General features: G+C 53.5%; 2 protein-coding genes across 2 annotated transcripts in view; one reads left to right on the forward strand and one right to left on the reverse strand.

The window, feature by feature from the left end:
* LOC116512083 overlaps window positions 1–6703 on the forward strand; it is a 76464-nt gene extending 69761 nt beyond the window's left edge. Inside the window, 2 exon segments of the mRNA XM_032222358.1 lie at window positions 4821–5120; window positions 6342–6703. Coding sequence (XP_032078249.1) covers window positions 4821–5120; window positions 6342–6666 — 625 coding nt within the window. The 3' untranslated portion in view covers window positions 6667–6703.
* A 2396-nt stretch (window positions 6704–9099) lies between these two features.
* Window positions 9100–26569, reverse strand: LOC116512791 (casein kinase II subunit alpha-like). Its single transcript, XM_032223455.1, is given in 15 exon segments — window positions 9100–9745; window positions 10453–10542; window positions 10819–10966; window positions 11076–11180; window positions 11599–11700; window positions 12735–12745; window positions 12748–12844; window positions 13803–13886; window positions 14758–14817; window positions 15548–15598; window positions 16792–16888; window positions 17819–17933; window positions 18585–18711; window positions 23974–24229; window positions 26379–26569. Coding segments are annotated over 13 exon segments (1176 nt in total). The 5' UTR covers window positions 18685–18711; window positions 23974–24229; window positions 26379–26569; the 3' UTR covers window positions 9100–9629.
* Between the last annotated feature and the right edge of the window lie 448 nt (window positions 26570–27017).

The raw sequence follows: 27017 nt of genomic DNA on the forward strand, positions 1-27017 counted from the left end.
TTACTTATTGTAACAGTGGCCAAACTATAGTAATGGTAGCCAAGTAGAATTATGTAACTGTATTATGAACCACCTTGATGATAGCAATAGCAATAGCATAGCAGTTAGACTTTATACCGCTTCATAGGGCTTTCAGCCCTCTCTAAGCGGTTTACAGAGTCAGCATATTGCCCCCAACAACAATCCGGGTCCTCATTTTACCCACCTCGGAAGGATGGAAGGCTGAGTCAACCCTGAGCCGGTGAGATTTGAACAGCCGAACTGCAGAACTGCAGTCAGCTGAAGTAGCCTGCAGTGCTGCATTTAACCACTGCGCCACCTCGGCTCTATGATGCCCACGAGGCCCACGAATTGTGTATTTAAGCCTTGCCTGTTGCCCTGTCAATGATTCTCTCTTTTCCAAGAATCCACTTGCTCAAGTGTAAATAAATACCGGTAGATGCTTTTTCTTGATCATGGTCTCCTTGACCATTTTTTAAATATATAGAAATATCTGAAATATATTTTTCTGACAGTTTCCACCCATTGCTTCATGTCCGGCCCTCAGATGTTTTGGAGAATAACTTGACTCTCTCTTCAAATATTTGAATACTACTCTCATGTCCGTCCCAAGGTCCTTCTTTTCATTAAACTAGACATACCCAGTTGCTGCAAAACTTCATGTTTTAGCTTTTAGTCACCTAATAGCAGTAGACTTATATACCGCTTCATAGGCCTTTCAGGCCTCTCTAAGCGGTTTACAGAGAGTCAGCATATCACCCCCAACAACAATCCGGGTCCTCATTTTACCCACCTCGGAAGGATGGAAGGCTGAGTCAACCCTGAGCCGGTGAGATTTGAACCGCTGAACTGCTGATCTAGCAGTAGCCTGCAGTGCTGCATTTAACCACTGCGCCACCTAATGACCTTTTGTTGCTCTTCTCTGCATTCTTTCTAGAATCTCAACATCTTGGATATTCTGTAGGGCCTCATTCTCTCCCCAAATCCACTATTCTGGTCACCTGCAGCAAATGTAGCTGCCCACTCATGTTGACTTTGGAGATGTGCGCCTGCTTGAGTCTGTTTGGGTGTTTGCTTCACATTACTCTTTGCTCACAGAGAATGGTGATGTCCCAATGTGGAAAAGGAGTTGGCCTCTACCAAGGAAGACTTATATGTTCCTCTGAAGAGAGTCAACGGGCAAAGAGGTGAGATCCTGTAGGATGTGGGTTATGTAACGTCCCCTCTCCCCCACTGTCAGAATCAAGGAGAAAGCAACCAATGGGAGATTTGTAGCCTGGTCTTGATTGGTCTCCAGGAGAGGCTCTGCACCTTCCCATTGGCTGGCTGGGTTCTCTGAAGGAAGATCCACCCCATTAGGAAAGAAGTTAAAACTGCCCAAAACAGAAGGAGGACCATATTTGGGGGACATCGCAGTTGGAAGAGGAGCAGCTGTGAAATTCACCCACATTTGGTTGGCCAGGGGAAGAGACTCAGGTGAGTGAAACTATGGAGTGAATGCCTAAGACCAGAACCCCCTGCCTTCGCTACCTTGATCAGGAGGTCCCCACCTTGATGGATCCATTTGTAAAATGCTTTTCATCTGGGTGGGAGTTGAAGAGTGTGTGTGTTGGCTGAGATCATTTATAGGCAGACTGTAGTGTGACCCAGTGTTGTAGCCAAGCCTTAAGTAGAAGGCCATGAATTTGTATCCTGCCACAGGCAGGAAAGTCAAATAGGTCAAGCGTGTCCAACCTTGAAGACTTGGGACTTCAACTGGCTGGGGAATTCTGGGAGTTGAAGCCCACAAGTCTTCAAGGTTTGAGACCCCTGAACTACATGACCCGTCAGCCTCCCTCAGCTCTAAAGCCTCTTAGCCTTCTGGAGGGCAGAGAAGACCCGGCTCTTCCGTCAAGTAGTAGCTCAGTCTCAGGTGGAAGCAACCGGAACCTCTTGTCAGGAGCTGCAGACAGAAGTTTAATTGCCAGTCGTCACAGCTACAAGAATCCCACCAGACTGGCTGCATTCCCTTGGGAAAGGCGAGAGGAGACTTCAGAAAACCTGGGGAAAGAGGATTCATCTTAGAGAGAGATGGGTACCTCTGTTTTTAAGTAGGTTTCTTATTGTTGGGAACAGCTGAGTTATAGGAGACGGGCAGTCAGAGTGAGGCAGGTGGGAGAAGATGAACCAAAATATCACCTGGGTATAGGAGCCCCCAGGCTCTAAATTCTCACTAGCTTCTGAGCATTCATACATAATCTATACTTTTATTAAGTTTGATTTTATTTACTCAGTTTGTGTTAATGCATAACTGGAACAGTGTGGCAAGACGCTGTGAAGGAGGGGCACAGGAAGCCAGGCGTGGGTGTAAGATAAAACAGAGGTGAAACGGCCGATAGCTTAAGACATTATAGGAATTTCTCTTTTTGTATATTTCCTATGTACTTCTTCTCTGTTTGTAACATTCCAAAGTGAACTTCTCCTTTTCGAAATATCATGTTTGTCTCTTGTATGGAAACGCCTTGAGAATGCAGTGTGTGGAACTCGGCATAAAAGTAGCATCCTGGGCAGAGTCCAGGCAGTTCAGATCTTGGTGTGTGAACACGCTGAACTCGATGCATCAATAAACCTGTATTTCTTTTACCTTTGTAAAAGCTCCCCCTGGCCTTCCTTGGTGGATTTTTTTAAGGACTTTTATCAAACCTTACACATTAAAGAGATTAAACAGTTAATGCAAACTTTTAAAAAAAGGAATAAATCAACTAGAAAGTTCAGACAGGAAACCTAGAATGTTGGTAATTATTTGGCATTTGGGGATGCTGCTGTTATGACTGTTACCATCATCCTTGGATTGGCAATATTGTTTGGCCCATGGTCTTTCTTTCTTTCAAGAGTGGGGCATCGGCATGCATGTTAATCTGTGCCATTGTGCATAGAGGGAAATGGCAATAGGTTATTCAATTCAACATAGCATCACAGAGCTGGAAAGGACCTCAGAGGTCTTCTAGTCCAACCCCCTGCTCAAGGCAGGAGACCTTATACCATCTCGGTCAAATGATTGTATGAAAACCTCCAGTGATGAAACAGCCAACTCCAATAGGGAAGCTATTCCATCCTTTGTTCCTTACCTCTAGGTTGTATGTATTGTAAAGAAAAAGAAATATATTAATGACTTTCCCCCTTCATCACATCTGTAACCAATTTTAGAAACTTATCTTTCTCTTAAAATGACATATTATGATCTCCCTGTAGCCTTGAAGTTTTGATCCTCAGTCCTGGTCAGCCAAAACCTATTACATCTCTATTTTAACTTTGATCATGTAAAGGAAGTTATATTCCTTTCTCTCTTTAAACCCTTCAAATCATGTCCTAGAACTTGATTTATTTTCATTTTTTCTCTCTGTCTCCACTCACAAAATTATTCAGGTTTTAAAAATTTTTTTTTTAATAAATCCAATATAGAAAATTATCCATCTCACTTTTGGGGGTTTTTTTCAGTTGTATATCCCTTTTAATGATTAGACATTGTCTGATTTAATCTGTACACTCATGTAGCATCCTTTTTGTACCATTCTTGTTAGCCTGTCATTTTGAAATCCACTTTCAATTCAGTCAATAGTCTTGCCCAGTATTATTTGTTCATTTTTCATTTTCATTCAAACACTATAATGGCAGACACTCTTAAAATTAACTTTCTGGATCCATTGTTCAAAAATATACTTCAACAGTCTGTCGTTATGTTATTTCATTCCATTCTGTACTACCAGTAGTAAGTTGAATTTAAGTGTTCTTCTCCTTTTAATTGTGATTTTTAGTTTCTTCTAGTTCCCTCTAGTGTCCAACCTTTAAAGTTGCTTATCATATTTTTTTTAAAGAATTCAACACAAAAACATTTTTCCACAGGAAGGATTCTTATAATTAATTTTAAATTTTTGTTTTTATCTGGAGCCTTAGTCCATTGTAATTTCCAAAATTAAACTAATCACCCTTTTCTATTTATTTCAAAAGAAAAAAAATTAAAGTTCTTAAACCTGTATTTAAGCTCCTTTTGCTAAGGTAAATCACCCGATGGCTGATCCGAAGAGCCTTAATAGCTGAAAAGCAATTAACAAGCAACTTCCAAAAGCGATTAGAAAAGAAAATATGCACCTCCTGGGTCCATAAGAGCATCAACAATGATTTGATCAGAGAGGGCCTTCCCTTCTCTTCCAGAGGTCCAAAGCGCTGAGGCCGCTGTCTCGTGATCTCCTCATGAGGAACAACTGCCCAAAACACCAGACTAGAGGGTGATCTCAAGTCCTCTCGTTCTCCAGAGAGGAATTACAAAGAGCCCGTCTTCTTGGTAGCTCTTCATTCTGCCACACTCATGAGCTCCACTTTTAGCAAAGCCATCTTCAGGATCTTATTTCCACCCTGGAAATCACCTTCCTTGATATCAAGACTGACTCCAAGTGCACCACATTCCTTCTTCACAAGGAGGATGGAGATCAGGCATTTTCCTTTCCACCCTTTCGCTGTCTTGCAAATAAAGCAAAGACAGAGAATGGCCAAGTTAGAACTCCCAAATTCTTTTCTTCTCACAAGCTCTCCAGCCTGCCTCTGTCCATGCATTCTGGTCAGCCACTTCCTGGTCAGGGGTGCAGAAAAGTCCAGAGGGTCACCAGCCTCTCCCTCCCTTGTGCTCTTCCAAACTGGTCTCCAACAGGCAGAAAGACTTCAAGAGAGTGGAAAGTTGTCGCACGGACTTTGGGTTCCCTCCCGGACATTTGTGTGCAAATCCAGAGCCGAAAGGTCACCCGGGAACGAAGCCCCTGACACGCCTTTCTTCTCCCAAACTTCTTTCCAGCTACAAACGTGGCCAGAGGACGTCCAGCTTTCCAATCGTCCACCTACGTGAGCCAGTTCAATTCAGTAGCCAGAAAAGCCGTAGACGGGAACTGCAGCGGACGCTGGATTGGGCAGAACACTTGCACCCACACGAAGCGAGAAAGGGGGCCCTGGTGGTACGTGGACCTGGGTAGCTGGTATGCCGTCTCTTCCGTGGTGGTGAAAAACCGAGAGGACTGCTGTGGAGAAAGGCTCCAGGGGGCAGAGATCCGCGTGGCTGACTGCGTGCCCACCCATGGGCTATCCAATCGTCTGTAAGTCCCTCTTGGCCCACTCGGTTAATCAGGAGACCAAGTGGGTAGGAACAGACTCCCATTTGGTCCACCATAGACAAGGCAGTGTTTGGTGTTGGGAGGCTAAAATGCTTAAGGCTTCCATATTTGGGGATATCTTGTTTAGGATCCAATCTGGATTAGTCACTGGACCAGAGGTTTTGTCTTCCGGGCTTTCAATTCAAGCTGGAGTCCATCTTTAGGAAACTTCTCTGTGTGTTGCTGTTGTGTGGGGGGGGGGGGGCGATATTTATAGTGCCTGTTGTAAGTGGCTTTTTAGATAGAGTGGGGTGTGTTGATGGCTGTTGTTTGCTTGTGCTGCCCAGTCCTGGCCTTCGAAGTACTTGATAGGCTGGTGGCAAATCAGCACTCCTGTTGACTCTGAGTGTCCTGTTTCCCAGGCTTCAATTACTTGGCTGTTTTTGTGCCTGCTCGTCCAACAATCTTAGTGGCTGCCAAGTTGAATGTGTGTCCTTGTTCATTGCAGTGGGAGGCTACCAATGAGACCAGGTCTCTCCGTCTGGCCACTCGCTTGTGTCCTTGCACTCTGGTGGAGAGCTTCCTCCCACCTGTCCTACATAGTCACAGGGCCATCTGTGCATCTCTTGGTTAGGAATGCATTTCTTAATTTTATTTAGTGTGTATGGCATCTAGAGAGGTCATGCAATCATGATATACAAATATAATTTTAAATAAAGCGTCAGCAAATTAGATAAGATAAATAAAAGATGGATGGATGAATGGTCAATACAATTTTTTTAAACTAAACAAAAAAAATGTGACAGGCACATAATAGGCGCATTGGGCACTTATACATGTCCCTTTAGGAACCTCTTAAATATGGGATGAAGTCCACAAAATTAAAACTGTGAAAGTTAGCAGCTGGGCAACTGAATCGGGTAGGATATTCCATAATTTGACAATCTGCATCAAAAATCAAAATTTTTACAAGCGTATTTAAAGCAGTTTACATTAGGTTTAAAATACAGTTGTTCACATATTATGAATGGAACTACAAAAGTCATTTACAAGTAAAACTATGTACAATTTTATAAGCAAAACCTAAGTCGCCTAAATGTAGGAGATAAAATATTAAAACTAATAAAACCGTAATAAAATTACCATAATATGGCACCATAGATTTGCAACGGGATAGACGTTATAGTCGGATATCTAAGGAAGCGGCTTCTGCATCTATTCCAGTTGCTTCTGCTGGGGCTGCCAGGAGCTCATGCCAGGCGCCTGGAAATCTCCGCGGAGACGTTCTCCAACTGTCCGTGTTTCCGTCTGTAGGAAGGCATTAACTGCTCTCTTCTTTAATTCGCTCTTTCTGAACCACAACAAACCACAGAAGGGTGTCCTCCTTTCTTCCCTTCCAACAGCTGTGGGACCATCACCGATACCCGTCTGGGCTCCATCAGCACCATCCTGTGACGGTCAAGTGGGACGCTACGTCAGCGTCACCATTCCTGGCCGCACGGTCTCCCTGGCCCTGTGCGAGGTGGAGGTCTACGGGACCCAGGTGTGAATCCAGGACCCCTGAGCCTCAGGACACGACTCAATCTTGACTCTCTGAATAAACTTACTTTGAGCAATTCTTTCGTTTCTGGGTTTGGGTTTCTAAGATACAAAGGCAAAGAGGGTCAAGAGCACGAAAGAAGGCGACGTCCACATCTGCCCAGATGTTTTGTGTTGCGGTCTTAAAGCCCTCTTATAAAATCCCCCTTTTAAGTCCAAGGCACCTGAAGGCAGGACAGGAACACTGGATGGAAATCAATCAAGTCGTAACAATTAACCGGTGGAAGAGTTTGCCACCAAAAGGTTGTGGGTGCTCCCAGTGGGGAAATTCCATTTGTTTTCACTACCCGTTCTGTGGGCCTGGCAGGGGAAGGATACTGCAAAAATCTGCCCTCCAGCCAGAGGAGTCATTTGCCGGTTCTCCAAACTATTCAAAATTTCCGCTACCGGTTCTCCAGAACCTGCTGAATTTCACCCCAACACAGAGATTCTAAAGGCGACTGGACCCGTTTCTCTGAAACCGTCTAAGGTCTCCTGCCTAAGGAGGGGTGGACTAGAAGACCTTCAAGTTCCCTTCCGACTGTTATTCTGCTATAAATACATCAATGGCAACACTGGGCCACGGAGAGAACAGGTTTCAAACAGGATTTTTAAAAACATTTTCTAGTGGTTTGGTTAGAATAAAAGATTCCCGACTTTGAGTTTTTATTTAAAGGATGCCACACGAGGGGAGCAGCTACCCATAACTGGAGCCTCATCAAAGACACCGTTGATGAAAGACCTTCTGGAGGTTTTCCGTGAAACAGGAAAAAACTGTAATTAGGATGGATGGGTTCGATGATTTAAAAAAAAAAAAGACGAAAGGTGCATTGTAGCCACAGAACGAGAGGTCAATTTAAAGGTATAAATCGGAAATGATTTCTTCATTTTTTTCTTCCTGCGTTTTTAGCTTTGTTCTCGTTCTCTGGTGAAGGCAAAAGGAACTGGGAAAAGAGATTAGGTGACAGGACGGCCATCTTCAGCTTTGCAAAAGACTGTCCTGCCGAGGAAGGAACAAACGTTGCCACCCCAAAAATCATGATCAGGAAGAAGGAAGCAGAGGGAGGGGAGGCCTCCGTGTGGGTCTCTGAGCTGGAGCGTCATTTCGTGACCCCCAAATAGTAACACCATCAGCCCTGGAAGGAGTGGAATTTGCGGAGGGAGGGAGGGAAGGAGGGGACTGTGGGGGTTCTTGGAGCTCTCCGAGTTTGGTTGTTTTCTCGAAGACGTTTCATGACCAGAAGTAGTGACACCATCAGTGCTAGTGGCTGTGCCAGAGGGTCACACGCAGACCCCCCAACCATCCCTCTCTCCAAGAGGCTTGCGCAGATCCTGCACTGAGCAGCACATCGGAGCAGAGAGATCCCCCCCTTCCAGGCTCAGGGTAGCCGGGCGAGGTAAAACCATCCCCGCACCGCCCCGGGGGGAAGTGGACCCCCTAACCAGGCCCCAGCAGGAGGAAGAGAGTGGAGTCCTTCTCCAACGGCCCAACACCCACGAAGGAAGAGGCAGCGGCTGGCGGGTCAGTCAAGGCTCAGGCTGGTTGTGTGAACCGGCTCTCGTGTCCTGATGGGAGGCTGTGTGAACTGGCCCTACGACTGCATGAATTAAGCCCCCCCTGGAGGGGGAGGGGTGTCTCCACAGATATTTACTTGCCCTGGCCCAGGGGTCTCCAACCTCGGCAACCTTACCACTTGTGGGCTTCAACTCCCAGAATCCATCAAGTGGCCACGGTTGGAGACCCCTGCCCTGAAGCAGCCTTCTGCAGAGAGACCCCCCCCTGCCCTCCTCCGTTTGTCTCGGGATGAATCAGTTTCAATCCTGCCCCCCGAGTTGACTACGGAGGGCAACGAGAGAAACCACGGAGACCGTGGGCCCAATGGGGATTGCAAAGGGGGGGGGACATCTACACAGACTGCAGGGAAGCTCCGCTGGGGGCAGCCCCTGTGCCCCACTCCTGACAGGGGCAGGCTCCAGATTTGCTGCCAAGAAACCTGGGGGAGGGGAGCTCCGTGTTGCTCCCCAAGTTCCTCCGGAGCTGCAGGGTTGGCACCCCCAGGGATCCCCCCTCCGTGGCCAGGTGGCCTTTCAACCCCCCCACTCCCCTCCGTGGCCCCAGCTTCCGTCTGACGGACCGGAAGGGGCCGCCGCCTCCCCTTCCTCCCCTGCGTGAGAAGGGCTCAGCCAGTCCCACCTGCCCTGCAGAAGGTCCCCCAAAGCCCCCCATGGAAGTCTCCGGCCTGAAGCTTCCTCCCCTCGGCCCGACCCTCAGGAACCCCAGACCAGGCCTGGAAACAGGAAGGAGGGCAACATTCCGGAAAGTGCATCCTCCACTTCCATTCTCTGCTACGGTAGAAGTCTCCAGCCGTGGTCACTGTGAGGCTGGTGGAATTCTGGGAGTGGAAGTCCAGCAGCCTTCAAAGGGACCAGGGTTGGAGACCCCAACGTCCCCCGCTCAGGAAGAAGCAGGGCCCAACACCTGCCCCTTTTAGGGACATAGAAAATAAAATTTATTCTCCGTTCAGGTGTCTACACTGTAGTTGCGTCACTAACCACGACCCCCATGGCCAGAGTGCGGCTGACGGGACTCCACACAACCCCCCCCCCCCGCCCCAAGAGGAGAAGAAGCCTCTGCCGGGAACCAGAGTCTGCCTTGGGGCCCCTCCGAGGGCAGGAGGCGGAGAGCAGCAGCGGCAGCGGCCGGGACACGGGGCTCCTCCACATACTCAACAGAAACAAACGAAGAAAAGAATTCGGGATCCATGGGCGAGACCCTTCCGCCCTGCCACGCCTGGACGTCCTCCTGCCCGCCCCGGGCGTCGGTAGCGCCATGCAGAGGCGGGCAGGTGAGGAGAGGAGAGGAGGAAGAGGAGGAGGAGGAGGGCACGGCGGAGGCCTCGGCGGTGCTCAAAGCCGGAGGTGGCTTCCCGGTGGTCAGGGCTGAGCTCCGGCGGCCGCAGGGACGGGCGAGCCCAGCGCATTCGGAGAGGCGATGACGGGGGAGGCGGCCAAGCTGCCCATCGGCTGGGAGGCTGACATGGAGGCGATTCCTGCAGGGGGAGAAAAGGAAGGGAAAGGGAGGCCTGGAGGCGGAAACAGGGAGAACAGAGGCCGGAATTGGGTATGGCCTGCCTGCAGAAAGGGAGGGAGATACGATGGCAGTGTTGAGGGGCTTCCCCAAAGGAGGGGGGGGGGCTCTGCCTATTCTCCGAAGCGCCTGAAGGCAGAAGAAGAAGCAACGGGTGGAACCCAATCAAGGAGACAACCGGCCTGGAACTGAGGAGGAATTTCCTGACAATGAGACCAATTAGCCAGCGGAACCCCTTGCCACCAGACGTTGTAGGCGCTCCAACATTGGAGGTTTTTAAGAAGAGGCTGGACAGCCAACGGTCTCCTGCCTGAGCAGGGGGTTGGACTAGAAGACCTCCCAGGTCCCTTTGGCTCTGCTACTCTGTTATTCTATAATCCAGCTCAATTAATCAGTGGAACATCTTGCCACCACTGGAGGTTTTAAGAAGAGCCTGGACAGCCACCTATCTGAAATAGTAGAGGGTCTCCTGACTGAGCAGGGGGTTGGACTAGAAGACCTCCCAGGTCCCTTCCAGCTCTATTCTGACGAAGGAGGAAAGAAGGGGTGAAGGAGGCCGCCTGGGAAGCCAAGGTCTCATCCGTGCTCTCCCTGGATGAAGACCACGCAGGAGCCGAACCACCCGGGGCTACCGCTGGCATCCCCCACCCGGCCACCCCCGGCGCCTACCTGCCAACATGCTGGAGGAGCTGACAGGCGTGTTAGATGAGGAGAGGACGGTGGAGGCGGCCATCCTGGCTGGGTCCTTCACAATCGGATCTGTGCAGAGAGGGGAGGGAGGGAGAAGTGGCGGTGAGGCAGGTGGAGGGATGGCTCCCTGGACCCCCTGCCTGCTCAGCACCCAGAAGGGGCAGCTGAGTCCGCGCAGGAGAACCTTGCAGGAGGGCAGCGCAAGGGGCAGCATGGGGGCGGGAGGGCAGCGGAGAGAGGAAGGGCTGGCCAGAGGAGGCTCCTTTCCCCCAAGAGGCCTCTGCAGGAGGGGGAGTCCATCCAAGGGTGGGCTTGAGGGGGAGCCCTGCTGAGGCTGCTACCCACAGAAGTAGGGGTGCTCCATGGCCTCGCGGGCCGTCAGCCGCGTCTGGTGGTCGTAGCGCAGGAGTTTGTCCAGGAAGTCCAGGGCCTCGGTGCTGACCAAGTGCTGGTTCTCACTGTGCACGAAGCGCTCCCATCGCTTGGGGAATGCCTGCGCCGGAGGGAGGGGGGAGAGGTTCCCAAGGGTGCCCTTCACACACATGCACACACACACCCTGAGGCCCACCAAAGGGAGGGGTGCCCGAGGGGTCCCCACTCACCCACCTGCCCAGGATGTCGTTGAAGCGGGGGTCCAGTTCCACGTTGTACTTGTCGATGTAGTCGTAGAGGTCCTCGGTGCCCAAGACCTTGGCAATCCGCACCAGCTGGGGAAGGAGCAGAGGGGGGTGGGTGTCACTTGGCCTCCGCCCTGGAGGGGCTTTTCCCAGAAGGCAACGGGATTTTCTGGTGTTTGTTTCCCTTGGGAACATTTTCCTCCTGACCCAGGAAGCCCCAGAACGTCTCCAGAACTGAAGCAGCTTCTTGGCCGAGAGGCAGAGCATTTTGTAAAACAAGAGAAACCACGGAAGTCCAGCTGCCTTCTGGGAAAAGCCCCCCTGGAGGACGGAGAATCTGCGCAGCGACTCCAGCAGCCCTCCCTCTGTGCACAGGGAGGACGGGGCTCCCGTTCAAGGCCTCCCTCCCCCAAACTCCAACTCGAGTGGGAAGGAGGCAGGAGGGAGCAGGACGCCAGGGGCTACCGGGACGAGGGGAGGGAGGGCCGGGGGCAAGAGGGGGCCTCACCTGGTCGTAGTTGTCGTGCCCGTGAAAGAAAGGCTCCTTACGGAAGACCATGCTGGCCAGCATGCAGCCCAGGCTCCACATGTCCAGGCTGTAGTCGTACATCTGTCGGAGAGAGCAGGGCGAGGGGGGCCATGGGGCAGCGGCAGGACAGGCGCAGATCCAAAGGCCTCCCCCCCCCGACAGCAGCCCAGGCAGAGGACGCCTTCACACACACACACAGAGTCCCTCTCTGGCACCCCCTTCACCCTCCCCTCTGGTCCCCCGGGCTCAACCTTTCCTCTCACCAGCCCTGCCAGGGTGCCCTCCTTGCAAACAGGCACAAGGGACCCGCCACCCTCCAGGCTTCGGACGGAAGGTCCTTCTGCCAGCAGAGAAGCTCCCCTCCTCAAGGGATTCAGGCCTCGAGGATCCTTCTTCACACAGAAGAGCGGCAGAGTGCGAAGGGACCTCGGAGGTCTCTAGTCAACCCCCTGCTCAGCAGGAGGCCCTACGCCATCCCAGGGAAATGGCTGCCCAGCCTCTGCTCGGAAACCTCCACTTCTGTTCCACGGGTAAATTGTTCTCCCTTTCAGGGTTTCTCCTTAATTCCCCTTTGCTTCTCTCCCTGATGAGTTTCCACCCGTTGCTTCCTCTCCTGCCTCCCTTCAGGGGCTTCGGAGAATCAGCTGACTCCCTCTTTTTGGGGGGCTGCCCATCAAGCATTGAAGGACTGCTATCATGCCCTCCCCCCCGTCCCTCTTTCCTCTAGACGGGCCATGCCCAGTTCCTGCAACCGTATCTTAGTCTCCAGGCCTTTCATCCTCTCCGCACTCTTTCCAGAGCCTCAACATCTTCCTTATCATATCAGGATGCAGGATTCTACCTGTGACCTTCCCGGGGCATTATAAAGCGGTACCAGCACTTCTAGGACACAGAGATGGTCCAATGGTTCCAGGCCTTTCCCAGCCCACGGACGGACTGGGAGAATTGGGAGCGGGAGGCAGAAGGCGGAAGAGCAGAGCTAAGGCTGCCCCTCTCCCCCACCAGGCAGGGCGGCTCTCCTGATCCTTAGGCTTTGCCCTCTGCTCGGGAAGGGGCACAATCCGCCCCGGTTCCTCCCCCCCCAGGCAGCCCCCGTTCCGAGGCGGCTGACTTACCTGGTAATCCCCAAAAGCTCCGGCCCCTTGAAGTAGCGGGAAGCCACCCTGACGTTGTACTCCTGTCCCGGGTGGTAGAATTCTGCCAGTCCCCAGTCGATCAGGCGCAGCTGCAGCCCGTAGGATTTGGGGGGGGGGGGAATGAAAAATAAATAAATGAGCTTCTGAGCCCTGAATCAAACTGTCTCGGGAGGAAAAGCCCCCCCGGTTCCTTTCTGAAGATCAGAGGAGACACGGAGGGGCATCTGGAAGCAGCCTTGGGGGATCCAGGACTGGGAAGCCGGGAGCTAAATTGGCACCATTTGGGCTCACCCTGGGCTCACCCTGGGGGAGACAAGTGAGGGAATGCTACACACCCCACTGCAGATCAGGGGTCTCCAACCGTGGCCTCTTTTAAAGACTGGTGGACTTCAACTCCCAGAATTCTCCAGCCACATCCTGAGGCATTCTGGGAGTTGAAGTCCACCAGTCTTAAAGAGGCCACGGTTGGAGACCCCTGCTGTAGACCACCCACAGGAGGGCTGGGCAGTCAGAAGATGCAGGAGCAGGCCAAGGGGTGAAGCTCTCGAGGCCACAGAGCCCCCAAGGAGCTTCCACAAGAGCTCAGCTGGAGAAGCAAAACGAAGAACAACCGGAAAGTCCAGGGGCTGCTTGGAAGGAAGAGGAGGAGGAGGAGGAGAGGAGGAGGAGGAGAGGAGGGGAGGAGAGGAGGAGGAGAGGAAGAAGAAGAGGAGGAGGAGGAGGAGGAGGAGGAGAGGAAGAAGACGAAGGAGGAGGAGGAGGAGAGAAGTAGAAGAAGAAGAGGAGGAGAGGGGAGGAGGAAGAGGAAGAGGAAGAAGACGCTGCCACTGGGGACAACCGTGGCCTGGAGGATGGAAAGCTGTTCAAAGGCAGCACCTCCTGGTCTGTTCCAGCAATTGCTCCCGTCCTTCTCCCCCAGGAGGCCGACTGCCGCCCCAGGTGAGGCAGCGGGAGGGGCCGGGGCCTGCTGGCCATGGGGCCGCGCTCTGCTCTTCCAGCGTGGCCCGGGCACCCTTTGGGCCTCACCCTCAAAGTCAGCGGGCTCACCTTCCGGTGCTCGTGGTCGATCATCACGTTGTGTGGCTTGACGTCCCGGTGCATGACCCCCATGCTGTGGCAATAATCCAGCGCCTGTGAGGGAGAGAGCGCGGGTGAGTGGAGAAGGAGGGGCCCCCCCAGCTCTGCACCAGCCCCGGGAGCCCCCTAAACAGCAACCCCCGGGCCCCGGAGGCTTTTCCTGGGCAGAGCATTCCGGTGGGTGCAGGTGGGGCCAGAATGTAGACGGCCTCTTCCGCGGAGCACAAGCAGGGAGGCAGATGAATGCCAGCTGCCCAAGGGGGCCTGCATTTGTCTGTGGGGAGGGTGAGGGTGTGTAAAGTAAAAGTAAAGTAAGTGAAAACAAGTGGCCATCTTAGGCGAACTACATGGCTGGCCAGGGAAGTTAGGGGGAAGCGAAGGGAAAACCCAGGCGTTTATGACTTGTGGACTTCAACTCCCAGAAGTCACACAAGGACCATGGCCTCCCCCCCCCCCGCTCTAGGGCCAGAGGTAGCCTGCCCAGCCCAGTGCCACCTGGGTTTAGCTTTTTGCACAAGCTGGCAAAGGACCCCTTGTCCAAGTTAGCCCCGGTGGAAACACAGCTCATGTGCTGCAAACACACCAGGCTGGCTTATAAAGTTGGCAGCTACCAGCTCATCCCAGCGTGGCAGCTCTGCCAAGCCTGTCCAAGATCCGCTGGCACTTAGCTGGCACTGCCAGGGGCTGAACAGGAGACCTCACTGAGCTCCCGGCCTCCTCGTGGCTGAAGGACCAGGCGCGGGAAACGCCGCGGGGCAAATTCGCCCTCCCTGGCTGCTCCCCAAAGACAAGCCAGCCCTCCCGTAAGGATCCGGATTGCCCAGGTAGGAAAGGTAACCTCCCTCGCCCGCCCACCCGCGCCCCCTCCTGCACCCCGGGAGGCGGCTTTGCCACGGAGCCAGTCGGCCGCCTGCCTACTTCTTACCTTCAAGATTTCGTACATGTAGAATCGGATATCAAAATCTGAGAGCGTCTGGTACAATTGCTGTGGGGCAGAAGAGGGGAAGGGCTCTTAGCGAGGCATCTCCTGGGCTCTCAAACGCCGGGCTCCCCCTCAGCCATGCACAGAGCCTCCGGGAGGGAAAGCCGTGCCAGGCCTTCTGCCCCAACCATCGCCAGGACTCTGGGACCGTTCCCGGGACGCTTTTAGGGTTGAGAGCCAAGCTTTTTGCACCTGCAAGGCTCTAGCCGGGAGCACCCCCCCCCACTCCTCGGCCCCCACCCCTTGGCCCTGCTCCCCTCGTGCTGCAGGACAGAAACCATAGACTCCAAGGGCTGGAAGGGACCTTGGAGGTCCAGAAACCCTCCAGAGGAAGTCGCCAGGAGGCCTGTTTGCTTTACTGGGGCTCCCCCCACTCCCCGGTAACTCAGGGCCTGCAAAGGATGCTGGGCCCTTCCTCCCCTACTGGCCTCCTGCCCAGGGCTGCCTCCTCTCCTTGGGGGTGGGATGGGGTGGGGTGGGGGGGATCATCCCTCCCCTTGCTCTGCTCTCTCTCTCTGCCCAGCGCTGAGACTCAAGGAAGGGAAGGTTGGGAGAAATCTGCAGCCTTTCCTCCCAGCTCAGGAAACAATTAACCGGCTCAGAGCCACATTGGCAACCTTAAAGGCCTGGACTTCAACTCCCAGAATTCCCCAGCGTAGCAAAGGCCGGGGAATTATGGGAGTTGAAGTCCAGTCCCGTTGCCCGAGACCCAAAGACATACCCACTTCCTCACCTTAAAATCTGTGTTGTTGACGTGTTCAAAAACCAGGGCGGGGGTCCGAGACTGCAGGGAGGCAGGAAGGAAAAGGCAACAAGAGGTTTAGCTGCTGCTCCCCTTCTTCCTCTCGCTTTCCTTCATGGGGGTCACGGGGGTTCTTCCACGGGACACCGCCAGCCGAGGGAGATGGGCAGGAAGTCCCTAATTCGGGGCCTTGGATGCAGTGCTGGGGGACCCCCGAGTCGGGCCTGGTCTCCATGAGGGAGGAGAGGGGTGGGTGGGTCACATTGTATTTATTTATTTATTGAGCCATGTCTCCGGAGGGTCTCTTGGAGGAGGAGGAGGGAGGAAGGAGAACCCTTTGAGGCCACGAAATAAAGTTATAAGGAAGTCATTCAGAGTCTGAGTCGTAAGTGTGAGTCCAGCAGCTGTGGGTCAGAACTGGGGCCTGACCTGGAGCCAGAAGGAAGGTGTATTACAGGGAGTCCTCGACATACAAACTGTTCATTTAGTGACCATTTGAAGTCCCTGACAAAAGGCAACCATTTTTCACACTTACGACCGTTGCAGGATCCCCATGATCAAAATTCAGACGTTTGGCCCTTGACTCGCACTTATGACAATGGGAGCAGCCCAGAGTCACAGGATCAACCCCCCCCCCATAAGCGAAGTCCATGGGGAAGCCAGATTCACTTAACAACCGTGTTATTAGCTTGACAGCAGTGGGGATTCACTTAACAACGTTAGCAAGTAAGATCGTAAAATCGGGGAAAACTGACTGAAGTTTTGCTTAGCGAGGGACATGTGGGGCTCAGTTGTAAGTCAAGGACTAGGGAGACGGCCAGCATCTTTGTCTGAAGGGGGAACCTGTGGCAGGCAGGGCCCCCTCTGTGGCTGCGCTTCTGGCTTCGGGCGCACGCATGAGCACCGGCCAGCCGGTCTTTTGGGGGTTCCTGGCGCTCCGGTGGGCCTGCCTTCCAATGTGGGCACTCAGGGCCAAAAGGTTCGCCACCGCTGGTGTCGGGTTCCCTGCCTGAGCAAGGGGTTGGACTAGAAGACCTCCGAGGTCCCTTCCTGCTCCATCCCAGGCTTAGGGAGGGAGGGAGGACACCAGACTCCTCCCTGCCAGCAGTCGGGCACTAGAGAGCCTTCCCTTTCTTCCTTGGTGGGGGCCTGTGTGTGTGTGTGTGTGCTTTGCTGGAGACAGACTGCTTTGCAGTGGGGGTGGGGGAGATTCAGGAAAAGCTCCCCCCCCTTACCACGGGGTCCTTGACGATGTCTAGAAGGTTGATGATGTTCGGGCCCCCTCGGAGGTTTTCCAGGATCTTAATTTCACGCTTTATTTTCTTCTTTTTACTGGCTGAAAGAAAAGACACACCTGCGGTTACCCTTCGGCTTCAAAGGGGGGCTTTGCCTGAACCGGCCTCTGCCCGACCCCCAGCCTCCCCACCTACGGCTGTGTTCAGCCATGACAGCCCAGGAACTAATGGGGGGCTGCTTCTCTGCCTCCCCTCCTCACCCACAGCACTCCTCCAGGGCAGCAGCCCTGAAGCTCTCCAGGCAGAGCTGGCTTGGTCAGAGGCAACACACACACACACACACACAGACACCCCGTACAGGCCTCAAAGCATCGCAGAGCTCCTTATTTATCGGGCAAATTTATTTATTTATTTGTTTGTTTGTTTGTTTATTATTTATTTTATAAAATTTATATGCCGCCCAATCCCGAAGGACTCCGGGCGGCTTACAAAAAAGAGGGGGGGAAAAAAAGGAAAGACACATAACGGGGGGGGAAAACGGTTTAAAATAGCAACACCTCCTACATTCATTCTAATCGGAAATCTGCATGCTCCTCCAACACCCATGCAAAACATTTTTTTAAATGTTATATAATATACAGCTGACGGGGGAGGGGAGGGGGGGGCTCCCAGTCAGCAGCAGATTCCCCAGGCCGGTTGAAAGCTTTTGCTGGCATCCGGTAACTTTCGGTTGCTCAATTGGTTGCTTAAAAACTTTTCCAAGTTGTGAATGCTCCAACAGGGGAAGTTTTTAAAAAGACTGGACCCTCAGTGGTCTGGAAGGGTAGGGGGTCTCCTGCTTGATCAGGGGTTAGACTAGAAGACCTCCGAGGCCCCTTCCAATTCTTGTTACTCTGTTCTGTTATGATCAGCCCCACTGGAAGGGGTGGGTGGGGGAGGGTGAGGGTTAGGGTGACTCGAAGGAGGGACATTCCGCACCAGAAGACCCCCCCCCCCAATGGCCAAGCGGGAAGAGGCCAACTGACACACCTTCAGGATCTTCACCACCACTTTCTCGTTGTTGGTGATGTTGATGGCTTCAAAGACTTCGCTGTATTTGCCACGACCGAGTTTCCGCACCAGCTGGTAGTCGTCCTGGTTGCTGTGGAAATGGAGGGAAAGAGGAGGGGGTGAAGCTGCCAGAGGCTCCCTTGCTCCCTGGCACGGCTGCCCCCTTGCCCCAGGGCTGGCTCTCCCGGGCAGAGCCGGTCAGCCAGGGGCAGCGCCTGCCGCCTCCGTGTTCCCCCGTCCCGACCCACAGCTTCCGGCTGCCTTTGGCATTCACCCCCCTCTAGGCCTTTAGAGTGGAACTTAGGGTGCCCCGATTATACCCCAATAAACCCCCCCCGAGCTCATTCAGCTGAAAAAGTCCAAGGGAAGGGGGGGGAACCTTGGCACTCTCTGGGCTGGGCTGGGTTTTTAAAAAAAGTTTATTATTTTTATTTCTCATATGTACATTCACAAATATACAATCTCATAACTGTTATTAATAACGTGTATTATCTTTTAACATTTGTAATGTTTTGTCTTCCCCTGCAATTAACGATATAATCAAGATTGCTTTTCTACATCCCATAAACGTATTTTACAACAGCAGTACTTTTTCCCTCCTCCCCCTGTTCTCCTTCCCTCCCTTCTTCTCTCCTTCTCCTTCCTGAAGGGGAAGGAACTGAAGGGAAAAAGGCTTTGTGCCTTCAGGGGTCCACAGGGGAGGGGGAGAGATTGGGAGGGGGGGAGCGCCCACCGTTACCTACCCCATTCCACCACGTGTGACTCGTAGTCCCAGTATTCGCGGGGCCTCTGGGTGTTGACCTCCGTGTAGACCCTCGCTCGACTCGGGACGGGGCCCGACATGCTGTCCCAGGGTGACGGTCACAACCTCTGAAAGAAGCAAGGAGATTAATCACCTGCACAGACAAGGCAGAACACGGCTGCCCCCCCACCCCCTAAAAATAGATGGAATGGGCCGGCTGGGGGATTCTGGGAGCTGAAGTCCAACACCTGTTAAACCTGCTCAGATGGAGAAGCTGCGCAGCCCCAGAAGGCACCTGGGGGCTCTTCAGCAGGGCTTCCTGGGAGTCCCACAGGAGGAACTGGGCTCTCCTGAGCACAGAGGCAGCTGCACAGGGGCCCAGGAAGCCCAACATCCCCCGGGGATTGGGGGCTGCTTGGAAAGGGAAGGTTGGGGAGCAGAGCAGGACTTAATGGCCCAGAACAAGCATTGATACAGCAGTTGGGGGCAGCTCTCTGGGGCTTCAGCCTTGGCTGCTCCCTGGATCTGCCTCCCTGGGAAGCCCCCTTAGTGCAGGGGTCCCCAATCTCCGGTCTGTAGACGGGCACCGGGCCACGCTATGCCAACAACTGGGCCGCACAAACAATCAAAACCCCATCCATGGGATGCAGGCAGCACACAATTCCAGCCCACCACCCCCACCCCCCCGGTCCTCTTTGTGATCCGGTCGTGGGGCCCAAAGTGTTTGGGGCCACCTTTAGTGCACCAGCCCCGAGTTTTCCAGGAAGGAGGGACGAAAGGACCCCTCCCTTCCAAGCTGTGCCCCATCCGGCCAAGCCTGGCAAGGGAGGAGGGGTCTGCCCTCCTCCCTGGTCTCTCTCCATGGGGACTCCTCTTCAGAGGAGCCCACGCGAGGAATGCAGCACGATGTAGAAAAGATGTGGAGACTCTAGAAAGAGCGCAGAGAAGAGCAACAAAGAGGATTAGGGGACTGGAGACTAAAACATATGAAGAACAGTTGCAGGAACTGGGGATGTCTAGTTTAATGAATTGAAGGACTAAGGAGATATGATAGCAGCCTTCCAATATCTCAGGGGTTGCCACAAAGAAGGGAGTCAAGCTATTCTCCAAGGCAGCTGAGGGCAGAACAAGAAGCAATGGTGGAAACTAATCAAGGAGAGAAGCAACTTAGAACTGAGGAGAAATTTCCTGACAGGGAGAACAGTTAATCAGTGGAACAGAAGTTGCCTCCAGAAGTTGTGAATGCTCCAACACTGGAAGTTTTTAAAGAGGAGATTGGATAGCCTTTTGTCTGAAACGGTACAGGGCCTCCTGCCAGAGCATGGGGATGGACTAGAAGACCTCTAGGGTCCCTCCAACTGTGCTATTCTGTGAGGATCCAGCAGCAACTCCCCCTCAGGCTGGAGAGGAAGTAGCTGTGCGGCTGGCTCCCTTCCCAGGAGGCCTGCAAGGAGGCTGCCTGACCTGAGCAGCATCCACCGCACTCTCTCTCCGCCCAGAGGCCCATTAAGCCAAGAAGAGACGCTGCCTTGAGGCTCTGTGTGTGTGTGTGTGTGTGTGTGTGTGTGTGGTGTGTGAGAGAGAGAGAGAGAGAGAGAGTGTGTGTGAGAGAGAGAGAGAGAGAGTGTGAGTGTGTGTGTGTGTGTGAAGGGGGGGTGAGGAGCCCTTGCAAAAATCAGAAACCCAGCAGGGAGGGAGGCTTTGGCAGGGCTGCAGCCAGAGGAGCAGCCAGCAACCCTGCCCAGATCTGGGGAGATTCCCGGGTCCTGCCTGCCCCAAAGTTACTTTTTTCCCAAAGGCAACTGGACTGTCTTCCTTTTTTCCTTTGAAAATGTTTCTCTCCTCTTTCAAAAAGCTTATTCAGTTCTGAAGTTCTCGGGTGAGAAGAGAAATGGTTTCAAGCGGGGGGAAGAAGGCCCCTTGGGGATTTCCCAGCGCAAAGGGGGTCTCAAGAGGGGAGGGGCCTTTTCTGATGCCCCCTGCAGTGAACGGGGAGATTGTCCCCCAGGACTGCTGGGAGGGTGGTCTCCCACACAGCGTCTGCTGAGCTGCATTCCTGCTGTAAGAGGTAAGCAGCTCCTGGGAGCTCTGGCCTTCCCCCAAGGGGGTCCTCTCCCCTTGGCAGGTGGGAGAGTTTGGGAGGGTTGAATACCTGAAGAACCACCCTCCAATCCATCTGCCCTCCCCAGTTGCTGCATTTAAGGAAAACCTCCCCACCACCACCCCAAATACTTGGAAGAATCCAACCCAGAGGAAGGGAAGAATGTTGTTCTTGCTGCTGTTGGAGGAAGCCTGAAAGGCACTTTGGGTGGGTCAGAGCAAAGGGTGGGCTGGGGGAACAGCCCCCTCTGAGCCCTGCTGTGCCAAGCAGAAGGACCCACAGGCGTGGCCTGGGCAGCCAGTATCCCAGAGTCCTCCTCCCCTGGAAGGGGAGCCTACAGCATCCTTTGCCAGGGAGAAATCCCCCTCTAAGGGTATCAGGCCTTTCCCCTCCACCCAGAGAGGCTGCAGACACAGCCATGCTGGCCAGCCCAGGCGAAAGAGCTGGAAGGCCAACCCTGTGTTTGCCTTCCTCCCTGCCTTTTGCTTCCTGGATTATCTACAGGGTGTGTGTGTGTGTGTTGTGTGTGTGTGTGTGTGTAGCTGGGCAACTTGCAAAAATGCAGAAGGCGTAATCCATCAACTAAAACAATAAAATGAATTACACGGCAACACAACAAATACGGCCAGAGAACTCATCAAAATAAGCTTTTGATGGTGGCTGGCGGAGGCCAACACACACACACACACACACACACACCAGGAAGAGCTCTTCCTTCTCCCCTCCTGGCCCCAAGGTCTCCCCTGCCCCAAAGGGCCGGAAAATGCGAGGGTCATAAATGTGAGCCAATGGCCAAGCATCCGAATGTAAATCGCATGACTTTGGGGATGCTGCAACGGTCACAAGTGTGAACTATGGTCATAATTCACTTTTTTAGCGACACTGTAAGTTTGGACGGACTTACTTACTTACTTAATCTTCGTAAATGTCAACGTCCACAAGGCAGTGACCGTTGCATTGTGAAGGCCAAAGGCAGAATGTCACGGATTACAGAGTTGTTTATCCGTGTGTTATCCTGCCATTGGATTCTCAGCTTGTTTCACGGTTCCGTCGCCACGGGAACCAACACTCCCCATTTATCCGGGCTTGTGACCGGCTATGGTTTCCCATAGTTTGAAATGGTCGCTAAGTGAACTGTTGTTAAGTCGAGCACTATCTGTACTCTACTGCTCTGAAACTCACTGAATTTGGTACCGGACATAGTCCAAGGCCAAATACTCATCATTTGTTGGATACTCGACGCACAAGCGAGAACTTCTCGTTGTCGGGTCGCTTTGTGACTCCACATTATTGCTTAAGGGAAAAGACTCCTGGGGCCTCCCACAATCAATTTTACGATGAGCACCGAGGTGCCACTGTAAATTCCTCCAGTCCCCACCATTCAGTCAGAACTGAAGAAGCTTCTTGGAGCAAAACGTTTTCAAGGAAAAAAGCAAGAAGTCCAGTTGCCTTTTGGAAAAAGCCGCCTGGATGTGCTGGGTTGAAGGAAGGGCTCTGGCGGGGGATCTGAAGCGCCACTCACCCCCGAGAAACCCAGGGCTGCTCAACAGCCGCATGGAACAACTGCCACGGCCCACTTGCTGTGGGAAAAGTCAACATTCAATTCAATGATTTAAAATAGCTAAAAATCATTTTAATTTGTCCCTTCGTGTCATCCTTTCTTTAATGAATCCATTCCACTATTTCTTCGATGTTAGTGTGACTCCTGTCCCGTGAGACATAGAGAATTGTCACAGATCCGCTCAACACGCACATCTAACAGCTGGAAATTGTCCACCAAAAGCACCTTCTCGGTTGCGGTGGATACTCAGTGACTCAGCAGCGTCAAAAGCCCACTCTACCAACATTCACAAGCTGGTGCTCCAGAAGGAATCTGCCACCTCAAGATTATATTCCATTTGGGAAGCAAGTTCCCAGGAATTCCCACAGAGGAGAGAAAGCACCAAGGTGCTGGCGTGCTTGCGTGTACATGCACACAGATTCAAAAGGCACCAATGTAAAGCACAAGCAAAAAGGAACGAGGAAGAAAACTTCCCGCAAACTTTCTTCCAAGTCCCCGTTTTTCTTTCCTAGGCCAAAACGTAGCAAAATCTGCCTTTTGCCAAGAGTGGCAACCGCAGAGAGTTAGGAAAACACAACAGCCGACACTGGCATAATAATAATAGATAACGCTCCTAGCCGACAGAGGCTAGTGCTTTTGAGCTTATCTACCACAGAGTGATAGGACAGGCCCCAAGGTTACCAATCGGATAAGATTCTGTGCAATTAAGCCGAGGCAATACGCCCTTCCGCACTCATGTGCTTCAGTAGCTGCATGCGCCTCTAGCCTCCTACGAAGAATGCAATCGTTGAGGCCATCCAATCCAACCCCGTGCTCAACGCAAATCCTAACGTTCAATTCCCCACAGAGGGGCCTTCCCAGCCTCTGAACCAGGAATGTCCAGCCATGGCTAATGTCACCTCCAGGATTCCCCAGCCAGCTAAGTGGCCACAGTCGGACATCCTTGCTCTAAACCAGTCTTTCTCAACCTTGGCAACTTGAAGATGTCCGGACTTCAACTCCCAGAATTCCCCAGCCCAGCATTCGCTGGCTGGGGAATTCTGGGAGTTGAAGTCTGGACATCTTCAAGTTGCCAAGGTTGAGAAAGACTGCTCTAAACAAACTGCACCCAAAGAGTGAAAGCTAGTACAAAATCCTTCCAGGTGGAGGGGAGGGGGAGGCTGCAACCCCCGCCCTACCTGGTGGGCAAGAGGTTGGGCTCTGCTGCTGCTCCGAGAACTGCCCAGGCAGCAATGAGGAGAGAGAGGGGACTCCAGGAGACAAAGGCAAAGGGACAGGCGACTTTCTCCTGCCTCTGATTAAGATCCGTCCACTGCAGAGGGAAGGAGGGAGGGAGGGAGGGAGGATTGTGGGGTCCTTGGTGCTGAAGTGACTGGCTTAAAATGGGGCAAATCTCAGTCAAGAACTGCCTCATTTAACAACAGAAATTTTGCACACAATCGTGGTTGTAGGTCGAGGACTACCTGTATAAAGAGAGTAAAACAATAACAGCCCCTTCCCTGATGAGACGCAATGAGACAAGGCCCTTGATGGGCTCCGTCCACACTCGGCGTCATTAAGCAGGAAAGCCGCCACCTCCACCATCCTCCCTTAAATGTCTCACGTAAATTGGGGCTCAACTGCGGTCATATGTTGAGGACTACCTGTACAAACCAAACGCGGGACCCCAGATTTCCCGGAGAAAAGACATGTGACCTCAAGGGAGCCCACAGCAGCAGCAGAGAGTACCTTGAGCGTGCCTGCTTCAGTGGGTGGCCCCAATGCCACCGGGCGCTGTCCTGCGAGAGGCAGAGCAAGGCACATACAGCATTCCAGGAGGGGAGGGAGGGGGGGAGGGAGGGGGGCGAGGCTGGCCACCCGGTGCTCGGACGGTATGGCAGGGGTGCTCCCGCGCCGTCAGCGGCCAGATTCCATCCGGCACAAGGGGGGCAGAACAGAGGCGGTTCCGAGGACCCAGGCATCCGGTTATAGCATTGCCCCGTTCCTGAAAAAGAGAAGGGATAATTTCTGTAGTTTCATATTCTTCCCAAAACGGTTGTTTTTTTTTTACACCCCGGATGCTCTGTAGAAACGGCTACGTGGCTGTGGTAACAATTTTAAAAATGGGAGGCCCCTCTCTCAAGTAGCTGTTGGAGAACACAAGGTTGTAGGGGCCCTAAAGGTTCTTCTGGATAGGGCTAGATCAATCCAGAACGCTGTGTGGACATGAACCTTAGAGGCAGAACGAACAGAAGGCCATTCTGCTTGGAGGGTCCCTCTTCTAGTCCAGCCCCCTGCTCAGGATGGAAATCCTATTCCATTCCAGACAGATAGCTCTCCGGTCTCTTCTTGAAAGCTTCCAGGGATGCAGCACCCACAACTCCTGGAGGCAAGAGGTTCCACTGGTTAATTGTCCTCCCTGTTAGGAAATTCCTCCTTAGTTCCCGGTTGCTTCTCCCCTTGATGAGTTTCCATCTCTTGCTTCTTGTCCTGCCTTCCGATGCCTTGGAGAAAAGGTGGACCGGCTCTTCTTTAGTGGCAGCCCTTCAACTCGTGGAAGACTATCATGTCACCCCTCGTCCTTCTTTTCGTTCAGGTACACAGGTAGGACATAAAAGGACCAGGTCAATCTAGACCAGGGATGTCCAACCTCGGCACTTTTAAGACCTGTGGACCAACTCCCAGAATCCCCCAGCAACACAGGTCTTAGAGGTGCCAAAGGTGGGCATATCCCTGATCTAAATGTTTATAAAGCCAACTGCTTACAAAAGAAGACAGCCCTGGAATTTCCAGGAAGTAGAGAATGGGAAGGAAAGAAGGAAAGAAGGAAAGAAGGAAAGAAGGAAGGAAGGAAGGAAGGAAGGAGAGAATGGAAAGGAAGGAAGGAGAGAATGGGAAGGAAGGAAGGAGAGAATGGGAAGGAACGAAGGAGAGAATGGGAAGGAAGGAAGGAAGGAGAGAATGGGAAGGAGGGGAAGAGAGAATGGGAAGGAAGGAAGGAAGGAGAGAATGGGAAGGAAGGGGAGAATGGGAGGGAAGGAAGGAAGGAAGGAAGGAAGGAAGGAAGGAGAGAATGGGAAGGAAGGAAGGAGAGAATGGGAGGGAAGGAAGGAAGGAAGGAAGGAAGGAGAGAATGGGAAGGAGGGAAGGAGAGAATGGGAAGGAAGGAAGGAAGGAAGGAAGGAAGGAAGGAAGGAGAGAATGGGAAGGAAGGAAAGAAGGAAGGAAGGAAGGAAATTGTGGGGTCCTTGGTGCTCTCTGAACTTGGTTGCTTTCTGGCAGACGTTTCATGACCCAACCAGGTAGCATCATCAGTGCTAGAAGGAAGGAGGATTTGAATTTTCTACCGCTGATGATGTTACCTAGCTCAGGTAATGAACGTCTGCCGCGAAACAACCGGGCTCAGAGACCACTAAGGCGAGGAAGGGAAAGAGGGAAGGAAGGAAGGAGACACGACTGATGATGTTGCCTAGTTGGGTCACGAAACGTCCCTCAGTCCAGGAGGTGCCTGAACTGAAGCAGCCGGATTTCAAAACAAGCAAATGAGCTGAGGCTCTCTTGGTGGTTTTGGGGGATCTGGAGATGGGCCTTCGCGGGCGTTTCGAACTCTGTGCCAGGACACGGTTTGCACACCGGATCCACACAGCCCAACGCTCCAAGCCCACCCAAGCGAAGGCCATTAGGGGGTGCCAAGCAGGGCATTCTGGGGGGCACAGCTCCCACCCAGGAAGCTGAATGTGGGGTGGGGGGGGGAGGAAGGGGCAGGAGAGCAGAAAAGTCGGGGTCCCTCTTGTGTCTGACGCCCATGGGGGGGAGGGGAAGCATGGGGGGGGATCCTTTACTGGATGGGGGGAGCCCCCAGCGCCCCAGAGGCCCCCGGGGTTGCTATGGGGGGGGAGAGGCTGGGGGTCCCGCTCCGCCGCCCAAAGAGCCCCCTCTCTGCGGGGGGAGCCTTCCCCGACTTCCCCCCCCCAGAAGAGGCCTCTTCAGCCTCCCCTCGAGCCCCCCCCCCCAATTCAACGGCCGGGCCTCCCTTCCCCCTCCCGGCCCATCGCTGCGGGGGGAGGGGCGCCTGGCGGAGCCCCCCCCCCCGCAGAGCCCCGCCCGCCGCCCCTCCCGGGCGCCCCCCCCCTCCCTCCGCGGCCCCTCCTTACCTCGCCGGGCCGCGCGGGAGGCGGCGACGAGGACGGGGGGGGGAGGGGAGCGGGCGGGTCTCTCCCGGGTCCGCTCCTGGGGGAGGGGGGGCCTCTCTCAGCCCGCCGCGGGGGGAGACAAGATGGCGGCGGCGGCGGCGGCGGCGGCGGCAGGAGCGCGAGCGAGCGGGAGCGGAAGGAAGAGGGGCTTCCCCGCCGGGCCGCCAGGGGGCAGCTTCCGCTTCCAGGCCATAGAGCCGGGCGGGGACGGGGGCAGAGCGGCCAAAAGGGCGGTTTGGCCGCGCGGTTCGGCCATAGAGAGAGGGGGGGGAGAAGGGATGCTGCGGCTGGTCCTGCGGAGCTTCTGGATTGTAGAGCGGCGCCGGCTGGGGATGATGGGCCCGCTTTGCAACCTGGGAGCGTCGTCCTTTCACTCGGCGGAGGCAGAGAATCAAAAATCGCGTGGAGTTTCAGCGCCGCCGCTTTATAAAGCCTTAATACAGGGGTGTCCAAACTTGGGAACTTTTAAGACTTGTGGACGCCGCTGCTGCCTTAAGAAGACCTGGAATCCTCCGTCCAGTTTTGGTCCCCCAGAAGTTGATATAATTGTACATTATAAAGAGGTTGGGACTTTGGAAAAAGCCAAGAGAAGAGCAGCTT

The sequence above is a fragment of the Thamnophis elegans genome, chromosome 8 (genome assembly GCF_009769535.1).
Source record: "Thamnophis elegans isolate rThaEle1 chromosome 8, rThaEle1.pri, whole genome shotgun sequence".
NCBI lineage: Eukaryota > Metazoa > Chordata > Lepidosauria > Squamata > Colubridae > Thamnophis > Thamnophis elegans.